At 45.1% G+C, this 24693-nt stretch overlaps 1 protein-coding gene across 2 annotated transcripts in view; it reads right to left on the reverse strand.

The window, feature by feature from the left end:
* Positions 1–301: 301 nt before the first annotated feature.
* The window catches only part of FGFRL1 (fibroblast growth factor receptor like 1), a 169035-nt gene continuing 144643 nt past the window's right edge, over positions 302–24693 (reverse strand). For both annotated transcript variants that reach the window (XM_027455723.3, XM_038177879.2), the window contains exons 4-7: positions 16766–16846; positions 11192–11476; positions 7526–7879; positions 302–4528 (exon numbers count right to left, since the gene is read on the reverse strand). In XM_027455723.3, coding sequence (XP_027311524.1) covers positions 4119–4528; positions 7526–7879; positions 11192–11476; positions 16766–16846 — 1130 coding nt within the window. In that variant the 3' untranslated portion in view covers positions 302–4118. The remainder of the gene's footprint in view (positions 4529–7525; positions 7880–11191; positions 11477–16765; positions 16847–24693) is intronic.

Genomic DNA, 24693 nt, shown 5'->3' on the forward strand with positions numbered 1-24693 from the left:
AGGCCATGTTTGATCTGTAATGCAAATAAAGTAAACAGAGATGGAGAGCTTTAAGCCTAAAATTCCTTTGATCTTTGAAGCCCCGTGGCTTTAAAAGTACAACTGCCTTCTGTATCACAGCCTGGCATGTACATCTATATGCCTATACGTATACAAGTACCTATGCATAAAATAAAAAACTGTGTTCAAAATAGGATCAGTAGTTAATAGCAAGACTATGGTTTTCTGTAAATGCCCTGTGTTCGTGAGCAAAGATGAATTCAAATCTTGTCCCACTGATGAAAAAAAGAAAAATCAGACATGAGCAGGACCTGGCAGAATTTATTTAGGCTAAGGAAGACTTTGCAATACATGCAAGGCACAATCAAGCCCTAAAAAGAAATGGCATGCAGTAGGCATGGGACAGAGTAACTCGTAAGAGCACTTATGGGTGTTCCTTAGAGGCGAAATAATTCCTTGAAACACAAAACCCACCCAGGCCCAGCAAGCCAGCGCAAGACCCAGACAATATATACAATACATGTGCAAATCGAGACCTCTATAGCATCTCACCCCAGAGCTGCCTTCTGAGTGCAGTGGCTTTGCTGCAGCTGTGTTCAGACCTTGCATTGTCCATGCTGGGGGGCTTACTGATAGGTTCCCTCTCTGTTCACATTGCTAGAGGTTTGTGTTTAAAGGCTGGAGCTTTTACGGGCAGGAGGAAGCCTTTCACTTCTTCCACCTGAGCCATCTGGCAATATGTGAAGTGCTGATTTCATGATACAACACTACTGAGTGCCTGGAGTACAGGGGTAGAAGGCACCAGTGGAGAGCGTAATGCTCAGTGTGGAAGACTGTGCCGTGTGGGAAATGCAGGATTGTTTCTTTTAGTCCACTCACTCTCTCTCTGAGGGTCAGTGATATAGCTGCCATTTGAAAAAAGGGTCATAAGACCATCTCTTAGGGTTTGCATAGAGCTGAACCATATAAAACCAATTATGCACCTCTTCCTTTGAAGCTGGTATCAGTACTGCTATCACAGCCTGAACCACGTGTTCTCTGGCTGCAGCACAGATACAGAGCTGAGAGAGGACCATGGGCTTCCAGGTGAATCCTGTCATCTGCCAGGCTCCGAACACTGCTGAGATGTGTGGTAGTTTGGTGCCTACCACAGTGCAAGAAGTAGCTTCCCATAGGCGTGAGTTATGAGATGTAGCCCTTAATCTCTCATGGGAATAGCCACGTGTTGCCTTCAAAATAAGGTGACACAATTAGTGTATAGAGGCTTTTTGGCTTTTTCCATGAAATTACTCAATAAAATATAGCCATTAAGAACACTGCCTACATCATGCCTTATATCCAAGCGGAGCCCTCAGTGCTCATATTTAAGCCTCCCTGAGGCTGCAGGGATGTATGCAGAGATACCCAGGATCTGAACTTAACTGTTAGAGGCTTCTAAAATTTGCGTTAACAAAGTTTAACTGAACTCTCCTGCTTCCACTATATATACACATATGTTTATACATATATATATATATATAGGTTGTGTAATTATAATCTCTACAGAAAAACCATCTTGCTACCAGTGGGCAGGGACAGGGCCACTGACCTGGGTGGCTAAGGCAAAAAGGGGATTTTTTGGAGAAGCGTGTGTTAGTGAAGGAAAACGGGAGCGTTTGTGCTTTGCTGAATGAGGGCCCCATCTCACAGTGCTACGGCTGAGCAAACAGGGAGCTGTTTGGTTTGCTGATGATCCAAACAAACCAGCAGAAAAATCACTGCAGGTCAACCCAGAGCAAATAATTTTGGAAACATTCAGAGAAAAAGAAAAGCCTAAAGCACTGTTTTGTTTCAGGTTAAATGAAGTGTTTCACTTTAAACTGGAGCAGCTGGTTTGCTGAAGATTTCTCTTTGCAGAACAGGCCTGAGAAGGAAGTAATTTCAAACTTTAAAATTGGCACGTTCCCCGTGAAACGACAATTGAACAGCAAACAGTTGCTGTGATACTGAACCTGCCTTGTCTAAGGAAAATCATGGCCACTACAGGGTTAGCTGCCTCTCTCCACTTGCAGCAGAAAGGTTTGCATCTTCCTTCTTGATGGAAGCAGCTGCCCGCGCGCTCCCCTTGCTGCACCCAGCTCACCCTTGCTGGTTCCTCTAGCCTAACAGCAGCATTTACAAATGAAGGGTTTCACCCCCGTGGCATGTATTCCCCTCCCAGGGACCCTGAGGCTGAAGCTCATTTTACAGGCTCACAAATTACGATGTTTGATTTACAAAATTTTCTTTTGAAAAGAAAAACCCCTGCAGGTTTGTGGTTAAAAAAAAAAACACAAATGTAACCTCTCCCCCACCCCCCAACATGCCCTGCCCAAAAACCAAAAAAAAAAAAATCATTTTTTTAAAAAAGCATTGTGAAACAGATTTCCCTGTGAGCAGAGATCTTTGCTACTGGAGATGACAAGGGGTCCATGGGAAGTGATATGGGCACTGCACACACTCACAATCAGAATATAAAGGATGGAAAAAGCAAATTTCTAATGGAAATGGTGGCACTGGCAGTACCTGAGGTGACGCTAGGAGGGTACATGTAGCTGGTGTGAGTAAGCATACAGATAGATGACCTCCAAGTTAGGAGAAATATGGTTGGTTACATGCTACATTGAGTGTTTTCTGAGCATGGCATCTATAGAACCTGAAAAAAAAAATCTTTATTTTCTTTGATCAAAAATATGTATAGAAATGCCTGTTTTGAGGAAAATATCATACATTTTTTTTTCTTGTTTAACAAAATAAATTAAATATACATGACTTTGTTTAAACTCTATATAGAATTACAAAGGTTTTATATTTGTAATTGGATTCATTTCCAGTCCATATAGGTATTTAATACGGTCCTTATTTACTCGCTTTTCTTTCTGTTTTTACTGTAGTTTGAACTGAAATGTAGTTGTATCATTTCCAGACTGTTATCTGTGGGGAGGGGGCAACCACACACAACCTAGGTGAATATTTCTCAAATGCAATTTTTCCTACAAGATTATTATTTCATTCTCTTTTTTTTTTTCTTTCTCCTTTTTCTAATGTTTATATGTATTTTGCATTGATGTAGAAAATCCAGTAGCTTGTCACTGTAAGCCATCAGAGAAGGACAGTGTGTTTTGCTTTCTTCGCCATCAGCAGTTCAATTATTATTATTATTAATTATTATTATTTCTTAAATATAAATATAAAGGTGTTCTGTACAATGTTCCTCTTGCTTTCCTTCCTTCCTTTCTTCCTTCCTTCCTTTTTCCTGGCAGTGGCACTGAGTCCTAGGACCGGGGCAGTGAGGTTTGCTTGGCAGAACCCTCCATGAGAAATGTGACTTGCAGAAATCAAACCAAGCAGCTCAGTTAGCATTGCAGACGAAACACTGCGCTTGAGAAACATTCAACATTTCAAGTTGTGAACAGAAATTAGCTTTTCCAGACTCTCATGTTATTTTTTTTCCCCTGGAAGAGGTGAATTGGTCATGTCTCCTCATGCTTTGGCACTAAACCTCAGGTACTTTAGCGCTTGAGTCACTCGAATGGAAAAGGCTTTCCCTTGTGCTCCTGAGTGGGACAGGTCTGGGGGCTTCCCACCAAAACAAGTGATGTGCAGCAGCCAGGGGAATGGGGCTGCCCACCTGGAAAAGCACCACGGTTGCCTTTTCTTGCTCCTTTAAGCTACACGAGGAAGGAGGTGGTGGTTCACATCCCTGCATCCTGTCTTACTTGCCGCCACCTTGAGTAAAAAATCCAGGAAGGCTCCACTGCTGGAGATGGCTGCCTAGCTGCTGAGATTTGGAGTTCCTTCATTATTCCTTGGCTACATCCTGATTGCAATAATAAAAACAAAAATCTCTTTTCTCTCTCTGTCTTTCTCTATTATATATATATTTATATAGATAGATATAGATATATACACATATATATATACACACATACACACACGCATATACAATTATATATATATGTATATATATATTTAAAATTATATATATAATCTTTTCTGTCTGCTTTGCCTATTGCTGGCAGTGTGAGCTGACTCAGAGCAGTCTCTTCTGAGGTACCAGGGGGAAAAGCCCAAACGAGCTACTGTACACGGCCACCCTCTTAGCACTGGTACTGAATGTGCTGGTGCTGATGGACTTTGCCTTCCACGTGCGAGTGAGTGTGGGTATGGATGTCCGTGTAAATCTTTGGGTACATTTTGGATGCCATGGCTGGGGCGAGTGCAGGCCCTTGGGACAGTAAATGCTGCTGCTGGGCGACGTATTCCTCGTAGTTTATGGAGGAGATGCAGTCTTTGTCAGGGACCTGGGAGACGCAGATCCTGTCCCGGGGCTGCGGCCGGTGCACGGGGGCAGCAGCTGGTGGGGAGCAGGGTTTCTTCTTGGTCTGGCAAAGCCACAGGAGGATTGTCCCGAAGATGAAGACAGCTCCGGCGGGGATGCCGATGATCACGGGCCAGGGAAGGCTGCTGGCCGAGGAGGGGGGCACAGGTGCACTTGGAGGCTTGGGATCTGGACATCGTGGCAGGGAAGAGACAGAAAGAGTTAATTAAATGCAGGCAAAGCAAATTCGTAACAGATGTCACACTTGGGCTGGCTTTTGTACAGGCTGTCTGGCAACCCTGCCAGACCAAGTAACAAGGGAGAAATCAAGCCAGCACATGAAGTTTGGTAACTGTTTTGCTTTTCAGTGCTCCTGGAAGGACAAGCAACTCATTTTCTCTGGTTTAGGGGTCAGAAAGGGGGCCTTTGGGGGATTTTTCAACTTTCTTATCCAAGTTTTAATGGATGCACTAGAGCCAGCCCAAGAATTTCCTAACACCTTCACTCTGCGATGGAGTGGGCTTCAGTGCCCAGCCTGGAGGACACAGCACAGCACATGTCAGCAATTCCTCCATGTTGGCAGCCCAGGAAGCACAACCAGGTTTCTCAGAGCCACAGCACATTGCCCACTCGTCTTTACCAGGCGTAGCTGTGTCTGCGTGGACTTTAGACACTCTCTAGTACCCTTGTCTAGTGCTACTGGAGCTACTCAGCAATGCTCTGACAGGGTAGGCAGCACGAATGTGGTGATTTGGAGGGGCTGTATTGAGTTTTTGGTATGGCTGGGAGAAAGGTTGAAAAACACAGGTGAGCTGATGTCCTCTCCTTGGTGTCCAAGCAATGGGGAGCTGAAATTTCATATGATATTAAAGCACGTGTCCAACTCTCAATCCCAAATGGGCTCCACCTCCCCCAGTTTCTTTAGAGCTGCCACTGGCTTTCCACGAACAGAAAATTCAGTTAACAGAGCAGATAAGATGCTTCAGAAAGCATCCTTCACACCTGCCTTCTCCCTGCTCACTGTGCTGTTGGCAGCCTGTACATCCCTCAGTAGCCACTCCTGTTCCTCAGCCTGATTTATAGGCTCCAAATAGTCCTAGGGTAGGATCCTAGCTATCAAAGTCCCTGTGTAGATAGCTACCAGCTGGTGTTTCCAAAAGGCCTGAAAAATACCTAGTTGCAGAGTTCAGCTTGCAGGATAGCACTCAGAAACACTGAGGCTATCCAAACAGCCCAGCACGTTGTTTTCAAGCATATATATCATTTAACTTTCAAGCCAGACTTCTTTAAGACCCTAATGTCTTTTTCTCTCTTTGACAAATAATCCTATGGGTAGTTTGAAATGTTAAATATATACGTTCTGGTCTCTGAAGTCAGGAGGATGTATACTGCTGACCTCCAGAGACAAACTTTCACCCATCAACACTGGAAATGACAAAACAGTTTAGGCTGGGAAGGGACTCTGGAGGTCATCTGGTTCAGCGCCTTGTTCAAAGGAAGACAGGATCAGGGAACTGCCCCATCAGCTGACCACAAAAACAACAGTCTTCACGCTGCTTGGCAAAAATCCTCTGCTGGGCTGACACAAAAGTGTTTTGATATTCATGCATGCTGTTTTTCTGAGCTGTCTGTGTCAAATCTGATCGATTTACAAGCAAAATGGTGTTTTTCTAACTCATGGCCTTGCAACCACATCTTTCCTTCAGAGGGCAAGCTGGGTTCTCCTTTTTCGTCACTGCCAATAACAACAGACCTTCGGGCACTGGTTCTGGTACGAGGCCTCATTGTAGTCGTACTTAAATCAATGGAAAGTCTCCCACTGATTTCATGGGAGCTGGATCGGACTTTCATAGTTTGGAAACTCCCAGAGGCTTTGAGTTATATCCCACCCATGCAGCATTGTCCTTCAGTAAATAAAAAAAAAAAAAGAAAAGAAAAAAAAAAAAAAAAGCTGAAGCTTTCTAGCTGGAGTTTAGTCCTAAATCTAAGTGATACAGAAGAAGAGGCTAAGGAGCAGTCAGACTTTCCTTTTACTTGGCAACCTGCTGCTGGTGTCTAAATTCATGTTGTTGACTCTTGACCGCGACCGAGACACGGAGTGTGGCAATCAGAGAGCAGAAGTAGCCATGCTGCCTTAGTTATAAGAGTCAACAGCATTTTCCCCACCACCTACACAGAAAGCCCGTTTCATCAGCTTAGGAGAGTTAATGGTGTCTCACCAATATCTTGACCAGAGACACCCCATTAGATCTGACAGCAAAAATGTTCTGATATTGGCTCCAGCTCCTGCACTGTCTTAGCTGTGCTGGCCTTGCATGGGTGACGAAAAGGGAGGAAAAAGCAGAAAGATGGATTTTTGTTATAAAGCTGGTGGTTCTAAGGCTAGAGTCACATGTCCAAATGAGGCAGAAGGAGATGCCCTTTTCAATGAAAAATATTTATCAGGGCAGACTTGCACGCTTAGGAAGCAAAGGAGTAAATGATAAAGTGAGAATGGTGTGTCCGAAACGCACACAATACAGCCTCATTTGGACACAGCCACCAGCTCTGGGGCCTGGGGGGGAGCAGGAAGCAGCTGTGAGTTTGGTACAATGGTCCTCAGGAGATCATTGGGTAAGAATTTAACTAATCGATCATTCTCTCTTTCACACTCATTCTTTTCCTTTCCTTGTGACCGGGACAGTTTTTATTCTTCTCTCACTTTATGGTCCCACATTATTGTTTTCTTTTACCAGTAAAGCAGTACAAATAAGAGCCAGAGAAAGGAGAGATGTCAGGGAATGGGGCTGCAAACCGTGCTGCTATTCCATTCCCCTCTCACCTCCTGCACCCTGTCGATGAAGCCTGCAACTGCAGTATGATTTCCTGGCACCTGTTTCATGCAGGAGCACATCCTTCATTTTATTTTAATTTCATTTTATTTGCTGGAATCATTGTACCCAAGGGAGGGAGAAATGGGACCATCAGCAAGAGAGATTCAGCAGGGGCAGATTTAAATCAGTGCTAATTTAGTCCCTGATTTTAGCTAATTTAGTCCCCCAGTTTGCTAATTCTTTCTAAACCTGGAGTAGCCTCCATCAGCACAGCATCACAGAAGCCCACGGAGCACAATGGGCACCAGCAGTTGGGAATAATGCCATAACACAGGATATTGGTTCAGACTAGGGAAATCAAAGTATAACTCACCTGGCAGAACTGTGAGGAAAGCACTGCGAAAACTGTAGCCCATGGTGTTTGCCCCTAAGCAAATGTACATCCCCGCGTCCTCCTCCTTGGCTCGAGTAATCATCAGTTTGTTCAGGTAGGAACCGTCGGGACGGGACCAGACCTCCCCAGTGGGCAGCACAACAAATTTCTGTCCCCCAACATCGATGGTGGAGTTGTACTTGCTCTCTGTGCCGTACTCCACCCTCTTCAGCCACTGGATGACGGGTTTGACATCGCTGCGGACTTTGCACTGGAAGGATGTGGTCCCGCCGTAGTCCACCGTGGTGTTGACGGGGTGCGTCCCTGTCAGGATGGGCTTGGACCTCGTCCTCTCTGCACAGAAACACAGGGAGGTCCATGGAAAAAGGTGCTTGCCAGTCTGATTAACACAGGTCAGACCATGGAGACACCTGGACTTTCTGCTCCTTGGTAAGAGGTGCAGGTCCAACTCCAACCGCTGCATTTCCCCAGCCCCTTGTTGTACTCTGCAGCTATGAGATGACAAAAGGGGCCACCCATCCTTGTACTCCCATTAATCCATGTCTCAGGAACCACATCCCAGAATAATGATGCACCTTGATAGGGCATTAAAAAGGCTGCAGAGGTCTTTCTCGAGTCTTGACCAGAGAAAGATAAATGGCCTGAAACAAGCCAAAAAGGTCAAAACTGATTTCAGGATCAAATCTGAGCGATACTACAAGTCTGAATGTGAGGTCGAGAGGTGCTGGGCACAGCCTGGAGCCCAGGAGGTTCCCTCTGAGCACCAGGCAGCCCTGCTGCCTGGCAGGGGCTGCCCAGAGCCTGGCAGGAGCTGCCCAGAGCCTGGGGGGCTCCTCTAGCATCTCCAGATGCTTCTGGAGATCTCCAGAAGCTGCCTGGACGTGGGGATGGGCACCCTGCTCTGGGCCCTGCTGCAGCAGAGGGGTGGGACAGGATGAGCTCCAGAGGTTCCTGCCAACCTCAGCCATTCTGTGGTTCTGTGTCTTTTATCAGTGTATCTGGTAGGGTGTAATTTACAGGTGCATACAACAGAACCTTGTGCATTCCATGTGTAAGGAAGAAATTCTTTATTCAGAGGGTGGTGAGGCAGTGAAACAGGCTGCCCAGAGAAGCTGTGGATGCCCGAGAGGTTTCCAAGGCCAGGCTGGATGAGGCTTTGGGCAACCTGGTCTGGTGGGAGGTGTCCCTGCCCATGGCAGAGGGGTGGAATTAGATGGGCTTTACAGTCCCTTCCAATTCAAACCATTCTATGATTTCTCAGACACAACCTCATTTTTTTAATTTAGATTATTTACAAGTATGTGGCTACCCCAGTTTGGGTAAGCCATGTTCCTTCTCCTTTTGGTCTTTCCAAATATCCCCTAAAGATGAAAAAAAATGGATGGGGAAAGGGCCCTTCCTTCACACACTGTCTAGTGACAGTGAGAGCTGTGGATATTGTCACGTCTGTGCTTTTGGAGTCTCTCAGGAGCTGTCTGTCACCTTTCCCACTAGGCCTGGCAGATGCCCATGGGGATCAAACTGTCCTGGAAGTCATCCGATGCCACGTCATCCTCACCTACCTGCTTTTATTATTCCTTTCTTCAGCCTAATGGTCCATGTACTCATTGTGGAGTAACTTATTTGTGGAGCAATAGGCCAGAGTCATTTCTTTTCTAGACAATAATAAAATCTTCCATTTCTCACACAAATTTTGCCTCAGGTCTCAGTTGATGAAGGAAACAAGATGGTAGGAAAGGAAATCAGATGCAAGGGTTCACAAGACCATGCTTTCCAGCATGACTGTAAGTCTTAGGTTGTGTCAACTCCACATAAATCCAAAAGAAAAATGTATCCCTCATCCTGAGGAATGTTAGGATTTGTTTTAGTGCTAGCATCAGAGAAATCAGTCAGTTTCCAGACAAGGAGGTACTGCAAACCTCTGTCCTAGGCACAGAGAGGAATTATGGTATCACGGTGGGTGGTAACTGCTGGCAATCATCAACCACTTTTGACGGCAAACGCTGTTGGACTGAGCATGTAACACAACAGCTCCCACCAGCACAGACAAGAGGAAGGAACAATGGGCCCTCTTTCAAAAACTCAGGGTACTGTCAACAGTGAGGGCTCTAAAGATGTGCTTGGGGGAAACAAAAAATAGCACCATGGTCTCTATGGGCTGTGCCTAGGGACTACAAGCAGGAATCACAGCTGGGGAGACAGACTCTGGTAAGTGGGACAGGCTTAGGAGTGGAGGCTTAAGGAGGAAAAAAAAAAAAAGGAAGTGGAGTAAAACCTGAAATGCTCCACAGAATGATGTTAAAAATAGAAAGATGTCTGAAAACTGCTTAATGCCCTTATCTGCCTGACTCTGGTTCCAGCTTTGGTTACTGTTTTCACTCCTAGCCAGCAAAAGCTAATGAAAACAAAGGTTACATACATCTTTAAGTTGATAAAAACCAAGATAAACAAGGACACAGAAAGGGGTTTGTTCCTGGTGCTGTCTGGTTTTGATGAAGTGAAAATGCCACAGCTGCCATTAGGATGGGGCTTGATTCATTTCCCTGTCTCTGCTCCTGGTTTTAGTGTAAACACATGTTTTTACTGTCTCCACACAGCTGCATCTTTATCAAATCCAGATGTCCAGCAGGTTTGTGCCTTCAGAGCCCAACAGAGCTCCCCACATGTGCTTTTAATTCCTGTTATTCTAGAGAAGGGACTTATCAGAGAGCAGATCTTTACCTTTAAGAATAGTCTTTCACCCTGGGATAAACTTTCTCATGCTAAAACTCATGCACAGACAGACAAACAACATGCTTTCCATGTGGCTGGAAATAGCCCTCCACGCTCCTGCTGGAGGATTAATGAGGGATATTTAATCTTCCCCCACTCAGCTCATCTTCTCCTTTTTCTTGAGCTGGCTGTTCCATAATCATTTCGATGGTAACTTATGATGATGTCACAGACAAAGCATGATGATTTAAGAGTAAGAGTTCTTCTCTGGAAGACTTAGGTAGGCTTTGAGCATAATTATCTTCAGTAATAATTGGAGAAACAGGAAATTGGGGACCAAAAATCAGAATAGCTAGACAGTAAGAAGAGCAATTTACTCTACCTCACCACAAAGCAGGGTAATCCTCCAGAGCTTATCTTCTAAGGATTGAATCTAAAGATACATACAGGACTCTAGTGGGATTTTAAACTCTTTTTAATATCTCATTTGAACCCACCTGAACTATCAGATGTCTAAATGCTTTTAAAAACCTGGCCCTAAAGCCTTGTTTGTTTAATCGATCTAGTCATAAGATTTCTGCTAATTCTCTTCAGAGACTTTTCTAATGAAGTGGGCCTCTTATTACAGATATCTAGCCTAATTTTTCAGTTGATCAGTTTCACCCTACTACCCCTCTCAAAAAGTAGTCTGGGCCATCCCAAATGTTTCTACCTTTCTCTGTGGCCCTCTGTGAAGGGCCTTCTCAGTAAGTTCTCATTTTGTCCTTTATTCTAGAGCTTCAAAAAATTTTTCACTGTTGATTTCTGCTGATATTTCTAACGCATCCCCATGTCTGCATCCAGCTGTCAGCACTGCATCCTTGCAACCACACTCTTTATTCAGCCAGCACCTTTCCAAAATCTCCCTCCCTTTGCACCCCAGGCTGCACTTACGGATTACTTCAACTTTGTATGTTGCGTTGATTTCTCCAACTTTGTTAAACACTCGGCAGGTGTATTTCCCACTGTCCTCTGGCTTCAGGTTCTTCAGGTTCAGCGTCCACTTCTTCTTCTTGTTCTCCCCAATCTCCTGGGGCGTGAGGGGCTTATTGTCCTTCAGCCACGTGATGTCAGGCCGTGGGTTCCCGCTGGCCACGCACTTCAGGCGGATGGAGCTGCCGACAGGACGGGCGATCACTCTCCGTCTCATCTTGGCAGGCTGCGTGAACCTGGGCTGGGCTGCAAAAGGCAAGGACAATTGATTGTGGTGAGAAAAGGACATATAAAGTAGAATACTTCTATCAGGTGCTATGCCAAATTGCTTGAGAAGCACTTGGCAGCACCACACATGCCAGCATGTCACCATACCTCATATTCTATCTCAAACCAAGTTACGTAGCACCCTTCAGTCAGATGCAGTTGTATGTCTAGTGGACTGCAAGGAGCACCACGTTAGCCTTTTGCACAGTACAACCCTGGAATTCCTCCGTTTCCATAAGGCAACTGAGTGAGTCACATCTCACAAAATAATACCAAAATCACGCTAGTGCAGCTGAAGGCAAAACGCAGCCCCATAATCACATTGTAATTGTTACCATATTCCATGCCACAAATGCAAGCCCTTAGCCAAGACCAAAGGAAAAAACTCAGATTCCTGTTGGGCTGACCATTGTCTCAATCTTTTGCTTGTCACTTGAAGCTTCATTTTCTGAAGATGTGTTTTGCTTCTTAGTTCTCACTGGCTTTAATGGAACTTCTATTCAAAATGTAACAAAGTCTTAGAAGTGAGCCAGACTTTTAAACTTTGATCTGAACTAAAATGTATGAGATTCACTCAACATTAATTTTTAAAGCATTCATGTTGAAAGGCACAAAGAAATAAGTAAACAAATGGAAAGATCCAATAAAACAAAACTTGAATTTGTGATTAGAAGACACCCCCATGCCTGTCCATCCCCGAAACTGAGAAGCTGAAGCAATAGTTGCTGGTGGAGAAAACCACAGGTTAAGATAAAGTTACCTTCATTTAGTAAGGAAAACACCAATATTTCTAGCAGCAGTGGCAAGAACACTAGAAAATTGTGAGGTCCCCATTTGGCAATATCTAAAAAAACAAGTAAAAAGTTTTACTCCCAACTGCACCTAACTTTAATTCAGATTATGTAAAAATTCCAGGGAGAAAAGAGATGACATCTTTACACCCTGGTAGTGTTAGTAATATTGGAGAAGATCTTCCTATAAAGTTATGAGTTGGTCTAACTAATCAATAGAAAGAAAATATTCTTTACAAAAGGTTTTAAGACAGTTAAAACAATAGTATCTGATTAGTTGCAAGGCAAAAGCTTCTCTAATAGTATCATGGAAAGAACAATTCAAAAGAATTTACAAATTTCCTAAAGTTACCTTAGTTATGCAATGTCAGTACAGGGGCACTTCTAACCACAGTCTCCTGCTGAGATTAACACCTCTTCTGAGTGCCACCTGGCACTCTCCCTCTGCTTCCAAAATACTCCTGCCTAATTCACCTCTCTTCTTTCTTATTTTGACAAAGCCAGTCTCTCCCAAGTCCATTTGGCAGCTCTATAACACGTTTCTCTCACTGTTTTTGTATCCTGCTTTTGCTTACTATAATCTTTCTTTTCAGCCCCAGAGGGTGGTGACCCTGCATTTTCCTACTCCCTGGTAAATCCTCCCAAATCCTTTGCTTGTGAAATTAAAAAATAGCTGACAACTGGCCTGCTCTGTGCCATATTGGTTTGGATTATGCCCATCAGCCACTGATATTCACCTACAGCACTTGCAGATCCACAGCCTCAGTCACACATGACACACCAAAACAAGCTGGAAGGTTATGCTGCAGGTATCAGGGAAGTTTGCTACAGGACAGGACAGCAGGACTCCCTATTACAGAGCCAGCCCTGCTGACCAAGGCCAAGCCAGGAGCTTTGGGATGTGCATTATGGTGGAGTTTTGCTTGATTGAAAGAGGCTGTTCTGCAGTTTCCCCCCTCCACACACCAGAGAATTGCAGCCGTTGCCTCTGAGGTCTGTGAATGTAACCCCTGGTGGTCTCACCCCGCTGCAGCCTTGACCCACGTCCCTCCCTCTTGGAAGAAGACACCCTTTGGCATACCCCTCTCCCCGAGTCCCTTTCCGTAGGAGAAGCCATCTGCCTCCACAGCCTTCTCTTGCCCCCTTTGGCTGTCGTTTTGGGTCCCAGCCATTTCATGTTATTTCAAACTCTTGCTCAGAAATGCTTTGCTCTCCGTGCAGAGGCTTTCATGTGTAATCTAATGAACTGGAGCAACTCCGGCACTGCGAATCCTTGCCATGACAGCTGAGCAGCAAGTGTGACATACTGACCCACTCCACAGCTCGCCGGGCCTACACGCCTGGGTATTCCCTTGAGGATCTGCTGCAGGAGGAGGCCCCTGCCCAGCAAAAACAATCACCCTCCCAGAGAGACGATTAACCCCATCAGGGCTGCACATTATGAGCATTGATTCGCTGATGCTTAAGTCCGAGCCGAGGGAGATGTGTTGATAGGGGCTGTCAGTGGAGAAACAGAGTGAATGTCTGCAAGGCGTGAAGGAGGGGTTAGGAACCAGCCAGGAAATGGATCTAAATGGTTATTCTGTAATATGGCAATAATTTACTCTGAGACCAGGGACTGCAGGCCCAGGTAGATCCCTGCAGGATAGGATTCCTGGCCTGGGATTAACATACGAAAGAGCTGGTTGAAATAGGACAGTCCTTTATATTGTCCGTGTGGAGCAGAGTCAAGGGAGTGACTCTAAGATGAGGCATTCCCTTATCTCTTCCCTCCTTCCACGGCAATATTTCAGAAGGACATGGTCTCCCTGCTCAGTAATAGCACTCCAAAACAGAAACTCTATCTTCTAAAGCAGGCCTGTAACTTTTTTCTTTTTTTTTTTATTTTTTTCTTTTTTTCTTTTTTTTTTTTTTTTCTCACACTGTCACTCCCACGAATCTGAAGCTTTGCATTCACTTCTCATGCAATGTTGCCCAGATGCACACCAAGCTGCAGGTAAAGCTAAACTCCTTGGGCTCTTTCTGTCTTTCTTCTTCTGTTTAGAGAAGGTTAAGCGATTATGTGTTCTCAAAAGCTACTCCAGGCTGCATGCAATACGCTGAAACCAGATCCCATTTAAACAGTCCTGAATGTTTCCGTGACAAAAGCTGAATTGGACAAGTTTAAAAAGGCCAGTTAACAAAAAAGGAGAACGAGACACACGCACATATACAAGAGAAAAAGAGACCCAGCAAGCACAAAGGAGAAAGAGGGAGAAGCAGCACTGTGAGAGAGACAGAAAAAGTCTCCTTTGAGTTGGTGCTAGTAAATGTCTGTCCCCAAATCTGTACCATTTACAGAAGTTTTGCTTGTTGGAGTGCCAGAGAAGGCCATTACAAAGTGCCTCTGTGTTATTTATACTTTGGTTTCTTGTTCTCCTCCACATCACTTGGCATTTGCTTCATAAACATGAACTGCACATTTGTACAGTATAAATTATGCCACACGCAAGAGCAAGGGAAAACACAAGTGGATGGGGACAAAGACACAGTGTTGTGTACGGGTTTCTTGCTGAAATCTGTTTACCATGAAGGTTCAAGCTAATGAGAACGAAATGAAGCAGAAGGTTGTCAGCACAAAGACCTGTGAAGGAGGTTAGTGGTCTCCTCTCTCCCTAGATGACACCTTGAGGTGCATGGATTAGTCCTAGAGGCTCCTGTCAGATATTGCTCATACAAAGCAAAAAAACAATTTAAGTGGTTAACTAAAATATGTAGTCTGCTGTGATCTGCCATGATTACCACCACATAAAGATGGTCAATACCACTTCAGGCTTTCATAATACTTACACACAAAAAAAACACATGGTATTATTAAGTACTGAAATACTTTCTAAACTTTTGAATAAGAGCTTGATCTTTCATAGAATGGGTGTATCTAACTTTCCCTGCTCTTGTGGGGAAGGTCCTTTCCCTGGTAATTTCATTCCATGATGGTAGCTAGAAAGCAGAGTGGGACTATCACCATGCTTCTCCTCTCCCACTTCTCTAGGGTCCAGGACTCTGCAAACACAAACTGCTCTGTCACCCATTCTCTTCCTGAGACCCCCAGACACACACTGAACGCCCTTAAGACAGCACTGTAAAAACCTGGGCCAAGACAGCACAGGGACAACACAATCTACTATGAGGACATGCTTGCCTATGAATTTTAGTAATAAATACATCTTTTATTGCAATGTCGTTGTGGTATTGATCTGTCATCCACCAGCTCTCCTAGCTGCACATCTATCATGACTTTCAGTATCTATTCCTATCTCCACCAGGGTAATGAAGGATAGAGAGATGGCAACTTTTCTTGTGGGCTAATGAATCCCTTCTGATGGCCTCATGATTAGGAGTTTACCTGAGTCATCCGTTCTCTAGCTCTAAAATGTTATTATCCTTTTCCAGAATGAGCGGAGGTTACCTTCCTCTCTCAGAGCATACTCAGGCTCAGATGAATCTGTAATTCAAGGCTATTATGGCACTGCCTCCTTTAGCTTTGGACTGGACTACACTGCACTACACTACACTGCACACCACGTCCTTTGTTTGCCAACTCCTGAAGGAAACTGGCCTCGGTTCAAGTGGTGGGGACTCATCTGGTGACAGCTTGACAGGTTCCACCCTTACCATTGCTATGAGGTTACTCACTTGCCACGAACGTGGGAGAAAGCCGTCTCTGTGTTATAAAATTCAAAGGAGGGATGAACTGCGGGAGCAAAATGGAAATGCTGTACTTCATCCCTTGGGGTCATAAACTCACATCATGCTCCTGTCAGTAATGGCCAAAAGCTGTTTGGCATCAGTCTGACAACTTATTGTCCTTAAAGGAGTGCTTGGGCCAAACTTTGGATCTGTGAGTCTTGCAGTGATTCACAGCCTGTTCCAAGAGAGATTTTAGCAGTTCCCCAAAGCTCCGCAACAGCATCAAAATCCTATGTTTGAACAGTCTGGGATTTAGAGAAGTTCATGCAGGTGTCTAAAAGAGAGGGTAGTTTTCAAAAATACTCAGCTTTGGCCTAATGCTAATTCTGATGAAGTGAAGTCAGACCTCCCATTTGCCCTCAGTGGGAGCGGTGTTATGCTGGCACTGAAGACTTTTGGAAATATTGCTGTAAAAGTCAATATACCTTTTACAGAGAGTCTATGAAAGCTGTAATAGCTGCACATGCGAAGGAAAGTCACTGCCCAGAAAAACAAATTCAAAGAAGAACCATGCTGGGGTATAAGGCAGGGGGCTCTAGAGCAGATGATGGGCTGTATTTCGCCGAAGGACGCTTGGATGGGATCCATTCACACCAACATTCAGCTGAGACTCTGTTTATTATTTGAGCATCTGTAAGGAGAACTCATTCCAATTGCTCTGCCTTTTCCTTTCCTTCTGTGACTGAGAAATGTGCTGGGTGAACAGCACCGAAGCAGGAACCAAGGTAAAATATACACTGCTCCTTACCCCATTGCTTCCCAGAGTGATCTTCATATTCTCCATTCGAACCTTCAGGTACCTGGCTGTTCTTTCCTGAGCTGGTGTCATCTGCAAAGGAAATGAAAACGATGTTAGGAAGGTCTCCAGCAATGCAGCAGTGTGCTAACAGGAGTTTGTATTTCCTCTTGGAGGCACCACGCAGCTGAAAGGCACTCAACATACATTTGGCATTCACGTCCTGGCACTTACAGCATGGCCAGTTTAATGAACAATTTAGTTGCTGCTTTACGAGCTTTTCGGCAGGCTACCAAAGCAATGGGAGATTAATCAATGTTTCCATTAATAGCTGACAAAAGCCTCTTTGTTTATGTTTACAGGTTGCTGTTCCCTAGGAGGAGCTGATCTGTTGTACCTTCTATGCAAATAATGGCATAAATCAAAATTACAGCTAATTAAACCTGGGAGGTGGGGAAGACTTATAAGATCAGTCATACAGAGCACAAGGCAAGGAATTAGGGCCACTAATTTGCCTTTCAGCTTCCCCACAAAATCAGGAGAGCAAGCAGGTCTGCTGGGGGTCAAATAAGCCCTCAAGGGACACTGAATGGCATGGCAAAGCAATACAGAGTAGAAAAGCTTTTTTTTTTTCTTTTAATTAAGGCCACCCATCCACCTTTACCAATGACACATCGCTCTGTCCCTAATCACTCCAGTTATCTATACTGCAATCACGGAGCAGCATCAAAGTTTCCACTCTGTGCCCTATAGTACTAGCTATGTCTACTTCTGTAGACATTGCCAAATTGTAGACATCACCAAAATATAGACATCAGCCCCTTCTCTAGCAGCCCTCTCCTTCAGTTTCTGCTGTGCTTTGACCACCTAAAAGGTCTCCACAAGGGCTGAGGGAACCAGAGACTGTCCTGAGCCTCCTTCTGCAACCCAGGGGGTGCTAGTGCTGGTGGCCTCACACCTCCACAGCACCTGAATGAGGACGGAAAGCTTTATCCTCCTCCGAAACAGACCCACTTTTACAGCACAAGTGCTCGGCTCTCCTAGCAATGCCACACACCAGGAGGGAAGCCCACCTGAGGGACACCCAGCAGCTATGGGTGATGTTACAGCAAAACATGGCCCTACCGAGGCTGCTCCTGCGCTCCGCAGGCCGCAGTCGGCAGCCCCACAGGGAGGTGAAGTTCTTCATCAAGTGCTACTCAGCTCCTGAAATGCATCGAAGTGCCTGAAGTGTGTGAGATGAAGCCAGGCCTAAACTCTTATTTCAGCCCTGTGAGAGCAGCTTGATTTTCAGAGAGGGGTCAGGTGAAGGCAGGGAACAGGTCTACCTCAGTAAGGAACTACGAGGTAAAACCCACCATGACAAGCAAAAATACCTGAACTAAGTAATGAATCCTTCCAATACTCAGCTTCTAAAACCAATAAGAAAAAAGGTCTCGAGCAAATGCGAGGAACAAGCCCCATTTTTTGTTTGTTTTGTATGTGTGTGTGTGTGCAAAATGTGCAAATAGTAGAGCTGCTCTTTTCATTTGCTTTAGACGATGGGTTGTGCTTAAACAGAGTTTAGTGTGTAAAATTCTGCACAGGCTTTGTGAGAGAAGACCATGGATTTAACCCCATCCTCACCCCAGTTTCCACTACTTGGAAAATCATCCCGTCCCTTCAGCGTGGGGCATTTTGTGCCGCCACATGCTCCACTCTCGTTTGCTGCTGTCTCTTAAGCAGAGAGGCTGCAATACCAGCTGGGTTTGTCCCCCCTCACCCCTGGCAGATTTTTTTCTCTTCTCCTTGCAGCGACTTCGGCACAGTTCCCCCGGAGGTATGTGCAGCTGTCATTTCGAGGGGGAAAGCAAGCTTTCAGGGCAGCAGCACGCCGTGCCCTTGCTCCGGCAGCTCCCTCCAGCCGACCAGCCCTTCCCACCTCCCTCGCCCTGTGTCTGTCACTGGAAGCCCGGAGGATTTCCCAGGCCAGTTCCCAGCCCGAGTCTCAGGGCAGCAGGGTGAAACGCAGCGAGGCTCAGCACACAGCACCTCCTGCACAGCGCCGCGAGGGCAAATGCACCGTGCAGGCTGCGCCGGGGCTGGCCTGCAGCCCGACTGACGGAGGAGGCTCATAACCCACGTGCTGCATTCTGCAAATATAATTTTACAGCCTTGGCAAACCAAATGGAGGGAATACAAATATACACATTATATATGATGGCTTGCATATGACAGATCGTCTCCTTTAAGTCAAAATACTGAGTTGATTATCTTCTGGTGCTTGTACAACTTTTCACTTAAGTATCGGTAGGGCTACAAACGAAATCCTGGATGCCCTCTGACAGAGAACTTAGCAAATCCCTCAGCACAATTAGAAAAATGCGTCGGGTAATGGAGAAGAAAGGAAAACTGTGGTTGGAGACGTAGGATTCCTGCCCATTGTTAAGCTGCTGAATATCTTAAAAGCGGCTAAGATGTTTAAGTGGCGATGTTCTGTCAATTATATCTTAATCCTACCCAGGGTGATGTACAAAGGGCGGTGTAGCCTCCCTTGCCTCCTGCCTCATGTTACAGTATGTCAGCCCATGTGCGCTCCTCCTGCCTGTACACAGGGACCGACTGGCATCCCCAACACCTCTTGACACACTGCCAAGCTTTTGATGTGAGTAAAATTGCTCTGATTCTTTTTGATCCTTTGAAGATGCCTCTTTGGTTGTTATCCTGCCAAATCCCAAACCTGCGGAGTAACCTACCAAACCCAGTGAAAATCATTTTGGAGGAAGAGATCAGGATAGCTAATGCCACCATGCTGAGCCTATGAAATAAATAATTTGGCAGCGGAGCAAGATTTAAATAAGTAACTGCACGCATTTAGGCATGTTGTTTTAGATCCACTGGAACCAGTTTCATGTTTGTTAGGAATGCGGTAACGTTAACAACAAAACACAGCAGAAGTCTCGGGGAGGGGTGGTGGAAATGTTGTAAACATAGAAACTTGTGTTGAGCAAAACTACTGCTTCCCATACCCAGAGGTGTGCACTGGGTGAGGGGATGCTGCAGACATCTCTGTTTCAGCTGCAAGATGCAGTGAGCTGGGCTCCTACCTTGAGAAAAGAAATCCAGAAACTGGATGCAACTCAGCAAAGCTCACCTGGAAGAGGATTCCCTGGAGCACAGGAATCTCAGGCCAAGTTTAAAAGTGTGAGCGAGCCAGGAGAATAGCCAGTAATATAACAATAAAGCATTAACGTGGGATGGGAGCAACCCAGGGTCAAGTCCCTCTTCTGCTGCATTCAGAGGGATTTGAACCTCCTCCCTTGCACCTTGGGTGAGCATTTTAAGTTCTGAAGTGCAGTAACTAGAGCCAAAAAAAGAGCTTATTATTATATAAAATGGATCAGCACAGCAAGAGATAGGTATCCCAGGAACATCCCCAGGATGAAGAGGCCTGTTTAATTCAGGTATCACCAAAATTTGACTTTCACCTGCTACAACCACATTGAAAGTTATACTGTGGCTGCATGGGAAGCATCTGCCAAAATTTTATAGAAGTTCAGAGGTGTCTGGTCCGGCCCTAACCTGAAGCCTGAAGCAAGCTCTGAATTATACCAATGAGGAAGAGCAACAAGGTCTGAAAGATCTAGTTAATACCACCTGATCTGAAGGCCTGCTGCTTGTATTTCACCCCAGCCTTTGCAAATGCAACTGGCCTGGCAATATTCTTCTTAGACAGAGGGTGCACCTGAGAAAAAGAGCCACATTCAGATATGTATGACTGGCATATAAAACCATGGGTTTGTAGCAGAAATCACAGGAGTCTTAGCTATATTCAAAAATGACCTAATAAGCCGATTGCTTACTCATTCTCTTGTCACCTCCCTCTGAGGCAGCCGGGTCAGGGTGATAAGTACATACAAAAAAAATCAGCCTGCAGCCAAAGGGCAGCAGGGACCAGCTACGCAGCACTGCCAGCTTTGCTGCCAGCAAATTACTGCAAGAGGCAGTGCTAAGGAGGATGAGCTGCTGAAGTTTCCTACGAGCTCCCTTTTCTGTGACCTATATTGGAAGGTCATCCTGTACTGGACTTCTTGGACACTATCACAAGCTTAGGAGAGCAGCCAGTTGGAAGACGAAGTGGAAAACCTGCCTTGAAAAATAATCACTGACTAATTTTATGTCACGAGTATCTGGGGGTAGGAAAACACACTCTGTGTACATGATTTAGGTGTCCTCGCCTCACTACTTGGTTCCATGGTGTCACAAAGCACACTGGTTGGTCAAGAAACCTGAAGTGGAAGACTCCCATATGATGTCAGGTGATATATTCGGGGACAAGGGACAAACCTATGTAACCCCTTTCCCCTCCGTATACCTCACTGGCCATATGAGATGGGGTCAGGATGGATCCAGAGGCACCAGCTGTTTGTTCAGGAATGCCACCCTGGTGGTGTGACCTGCAGAGAGGTGGTCGCTGCCCCTCTTTTGCTTCGGGATCTTGTTCCAAGTTGGCTCCTAGGCTGAGATCCCGCAGGTCAGATGTTGATGAAGGCTTGGGAAGTGTGGGGTGGGGTGGGGTGGTATGGGGAGTCATGGGCTTGTTTTTGCCTGAGACCTGGCACGTCTGAACATACGAGGCCCTGATTATCAGTGCTGATGTCATGGGCCAAATTGCCCTTTCACACCCCAGAAAGCATGACGGTCCACACATATTGCCTGCTGTGTGTCCTGTTGGTCAGCTCCTTGTCCCAAAGCAGGCTGGGTTTCTCCAGAAAGAGATTTCAGTCTGTAACTCCATCACCTAACAAAGGGGATCTGAAGGGACAAAGAGCGCCATATAAGCGGGGTATAGTTTCTGTTTATTACCATAGCAGAACCATTCCATTCCCTATTAAAAGTTAAAACAAATGGAAAATTCTGCATAACAGTCCGACTCTGAGAGAAACTGATGGGAAATATTCACAGACTGTTACCGAGCCAGGATCAAATTTTATTTACCCACAGACTTTCTGTGGAGGCTTCGTGTTTTAACCAAACGGGCATGACTTGTTTTCAGGCCAACACCAGGTTCTTAGAAGCCATCCCCAAGTCAAAACAACGTCCCAATTTACGAAGCAAAAAAATCTAACCATAATGTTTCTCTATGATTCACAAAGTTGCTTTAATTTGTTATAATGCAAGGCCAGTCCCTGCTCTGACTTGATGGGACCAGCTTTGGAGCCTTTGATGTCAGAGGCCTTGAAAGCCCCATTTCACAGATGAGCCAGCTTTGCATAAATAAACAAAGTGACCTCTGAACTGGAGCCTGAGACCTGAGCACACTTCAAAGCACTGGGGGAGGCAATGGGGGGGCAGCGGGGAATGAAGCGATCAGCATGCATCATTAAGGCAGCCCCCCGCTCCACGCTGCCACCGAACAAGGGGTGTAAATAAAAGGAGGGAGGCAAGCGAGGAGGGAGTGAAATGAGGGGGAAAGTGATGTAATCCAGTCAGGCTTGAACAATTATAATGAGGCCTTCTCCCATGGATGAATGAAAGGGACCTCTCTGAACTCCAGCTTTAAGAGCCAACTCTCGCGCTTGCCCAGATGCATCATGTCTGCACATCATATTTGCACCCCGGTGTCCTTTGCTGCTGCAGAGGTCCAGTGAGTGGCAAATTCCTTGGCAGACATGGGTCTTGGGCCTTCCCATGAGCTAAATCAGAATTTGTTCTGCTGACCTTAACCATAAAACTGAGGGGTGGAGATAGGCCAGTAGGTGTTTGGACTTGTTTTCCTGTAGCCCTGAGGGTGCAGCAGGCAGAAGACAAACTTACAAGAAAGTACGTACAGTCTGAAAAAGTCAGCCTCTACAGTTTATCTCAGATAAATTCAGGATTTCCTGTAATAATAATGTAATAAAAGGGAAGCACAAGGGAAAAATCATTCTGTACTTGTTTTAGCGGCTCTTCTGCTATCCCAACTTGTTCTGTTGATGCCCAGATGAATGGTCCAGGAGGTATGTATGTAGACAGGCGGTAACAACTTTATCACAGGGTTTGTGGGGATTAAGGCACTTGCTTTCCCCAGATCTCCTTAATGCGGATTAACGCTCCAGGTTTCACTTAGAATTTCAGCGGGTATTAACCCCCAGCGGCCAGGGAAATGCATCCCAACCTACTGGCTAGCGTATGATTTCCATCTGAAAGCTACCTCTGTCAGCTGCCAGGATTTTATTGCTAGTCTTGTTAGCCTTGTGATATCTGGGGGGCGTTCTGAAGGACCTTGATCAAGGCATGTCCTTGAGAATCTCTCTCTCTCTTTTTATTTTTGTTATTGAATAACAGTTCTTATCATTTGTGACTGTAAAGAAGAACCCTACACAAACATACCCTAAAGACTTGGAGGAATGGGAACAAAACACTGATTTTTGAGATCTTATGATATTTTCAGCCTGTTTCATGGTTTTCTGAGGCCTGGATTATGGCTTTAGGACTCTTGGGACTGGTGATCCTTAGATGAATTCAAGGCTGATTTGAAATCATGAAAAAGATGCAAAGTTTGTATCTCGAGTATTTCTGAATTTCCTCCTATCACTGAGGTATAATTTAGCAAGCCTTCTCTCTGAACCCTCTTTTATGCCAAAGTCAGATGGGAAAAGACTCCACTGAATCCATCCCACTAATACAAACCTTGTATAAATCTTAGATGTCATTCTGAATGTTTTCCATAGTTCCTCCAGCAACCCTTGATCTCTTGCTTGCCACTCCTTAACCTGCCTGCTATATTAACACTGCTATCCACTGTATTAACAATGCTGATGCCATGGAAAGGCAGAAAATGTGCTTAGAATTTATTTTGAAGGGCACAGTGAAAGCAAATGGATCAGGAATATTTAGAGGGATGAAAAAAAAATCTCCTGGAGAAAACCCCTTTCCTTGGGCCTTGCCAAACAAAACCCCTCAAGATGAAAAAGAAGAAATCCACTCAGAGGAACACATAGCCAAGGAACACTCTAGTTGTGTTGGTTTTTATTTTAAACCTAAAAGGTTACTGGCAGAGAATTTGGCTCTGTAGTGGGCACTGAAGACTTTACTCCTATTGCCTTTGGTGCCAGTTGGATCAGAAATAACCAGAACTATTGATACTAGAATTTCCTGAATATTTATACGTAGACAGTTTGTGTTAGTGGCTTTTTTGGTATTTTCAGCTCTGGCTATTTTCATGAGAATTTCCATGTAAAAAATGTTATGGATTTTACTTCGGCCCCAGTACTGGGAGTCTTTCTATAAGCATGATGGTTTGCAAAGGGAACCTTGCAGCCCACTTGCCTCATGAAACACGGGAGGAGCACCACAAGCACAACAGTCATGGTCAGCGAATGAAGAAACCCAACTTCTGTCCCTTTGGTCCCATATTTTTAGGTTAAAATAATAAGGGACAGGCCCATCATCCTTCACTTGTAGATGACAAAGTTCTACATTTTTGTTTATTGCTGCATCCCACATCTCAATGCACAGGTGAACAAATATTGGGAGAAAGTACTTTAAGACCAAAGAAGACATAACTCCCTTCTGCAGAATAAAAGGGTAGACTCGGGGTAGCATAGACATATCAGAGCCAATTTATTTTATGGGTTGACACCAATATAGCTCCAAGAGAACAGTGGTGTGCTGTTCTGCTTCTCTGGACAGTTTTAGCAGCCCATAGAGAATCCAGCACGGCTGTGCAAAAGCTGCTATCAGCACCTGAGCTAACTCTTTTACCACCAATTCCTTTTTCACACAGCAATCCTCTGCTGGGAGTGTGATGTAGACACACTCCTAGTCTGTAATGTCACAGACCACTAAAGAATGCTGTGGTTTATAGCCTATGCTTGGTTAAAAAACTTTGATTTGGAAAAGGATCACATATTTCCTTAGAGAAGTAAGGTGGAGTGATGGAACTTCAGAAAACTGGGCTATTTAAGGCATATATAAAG

Source organism: Anas platyrhynchos, chromosome 4 (genome assembly GCF_047663525.1).
Source record: "Anas platyrhynchos isolate ZD024472 breed Pekin duck chromosome 4, IASCAAS_PekinDuck_T2T, whole genome shotgun sequence".
Taxonomy (NCBI): Eukaryota; Metazoa; Chordata; class Aves; order Anseriformes; family Anatidae; genus Anas; species Anas platyrhynchos.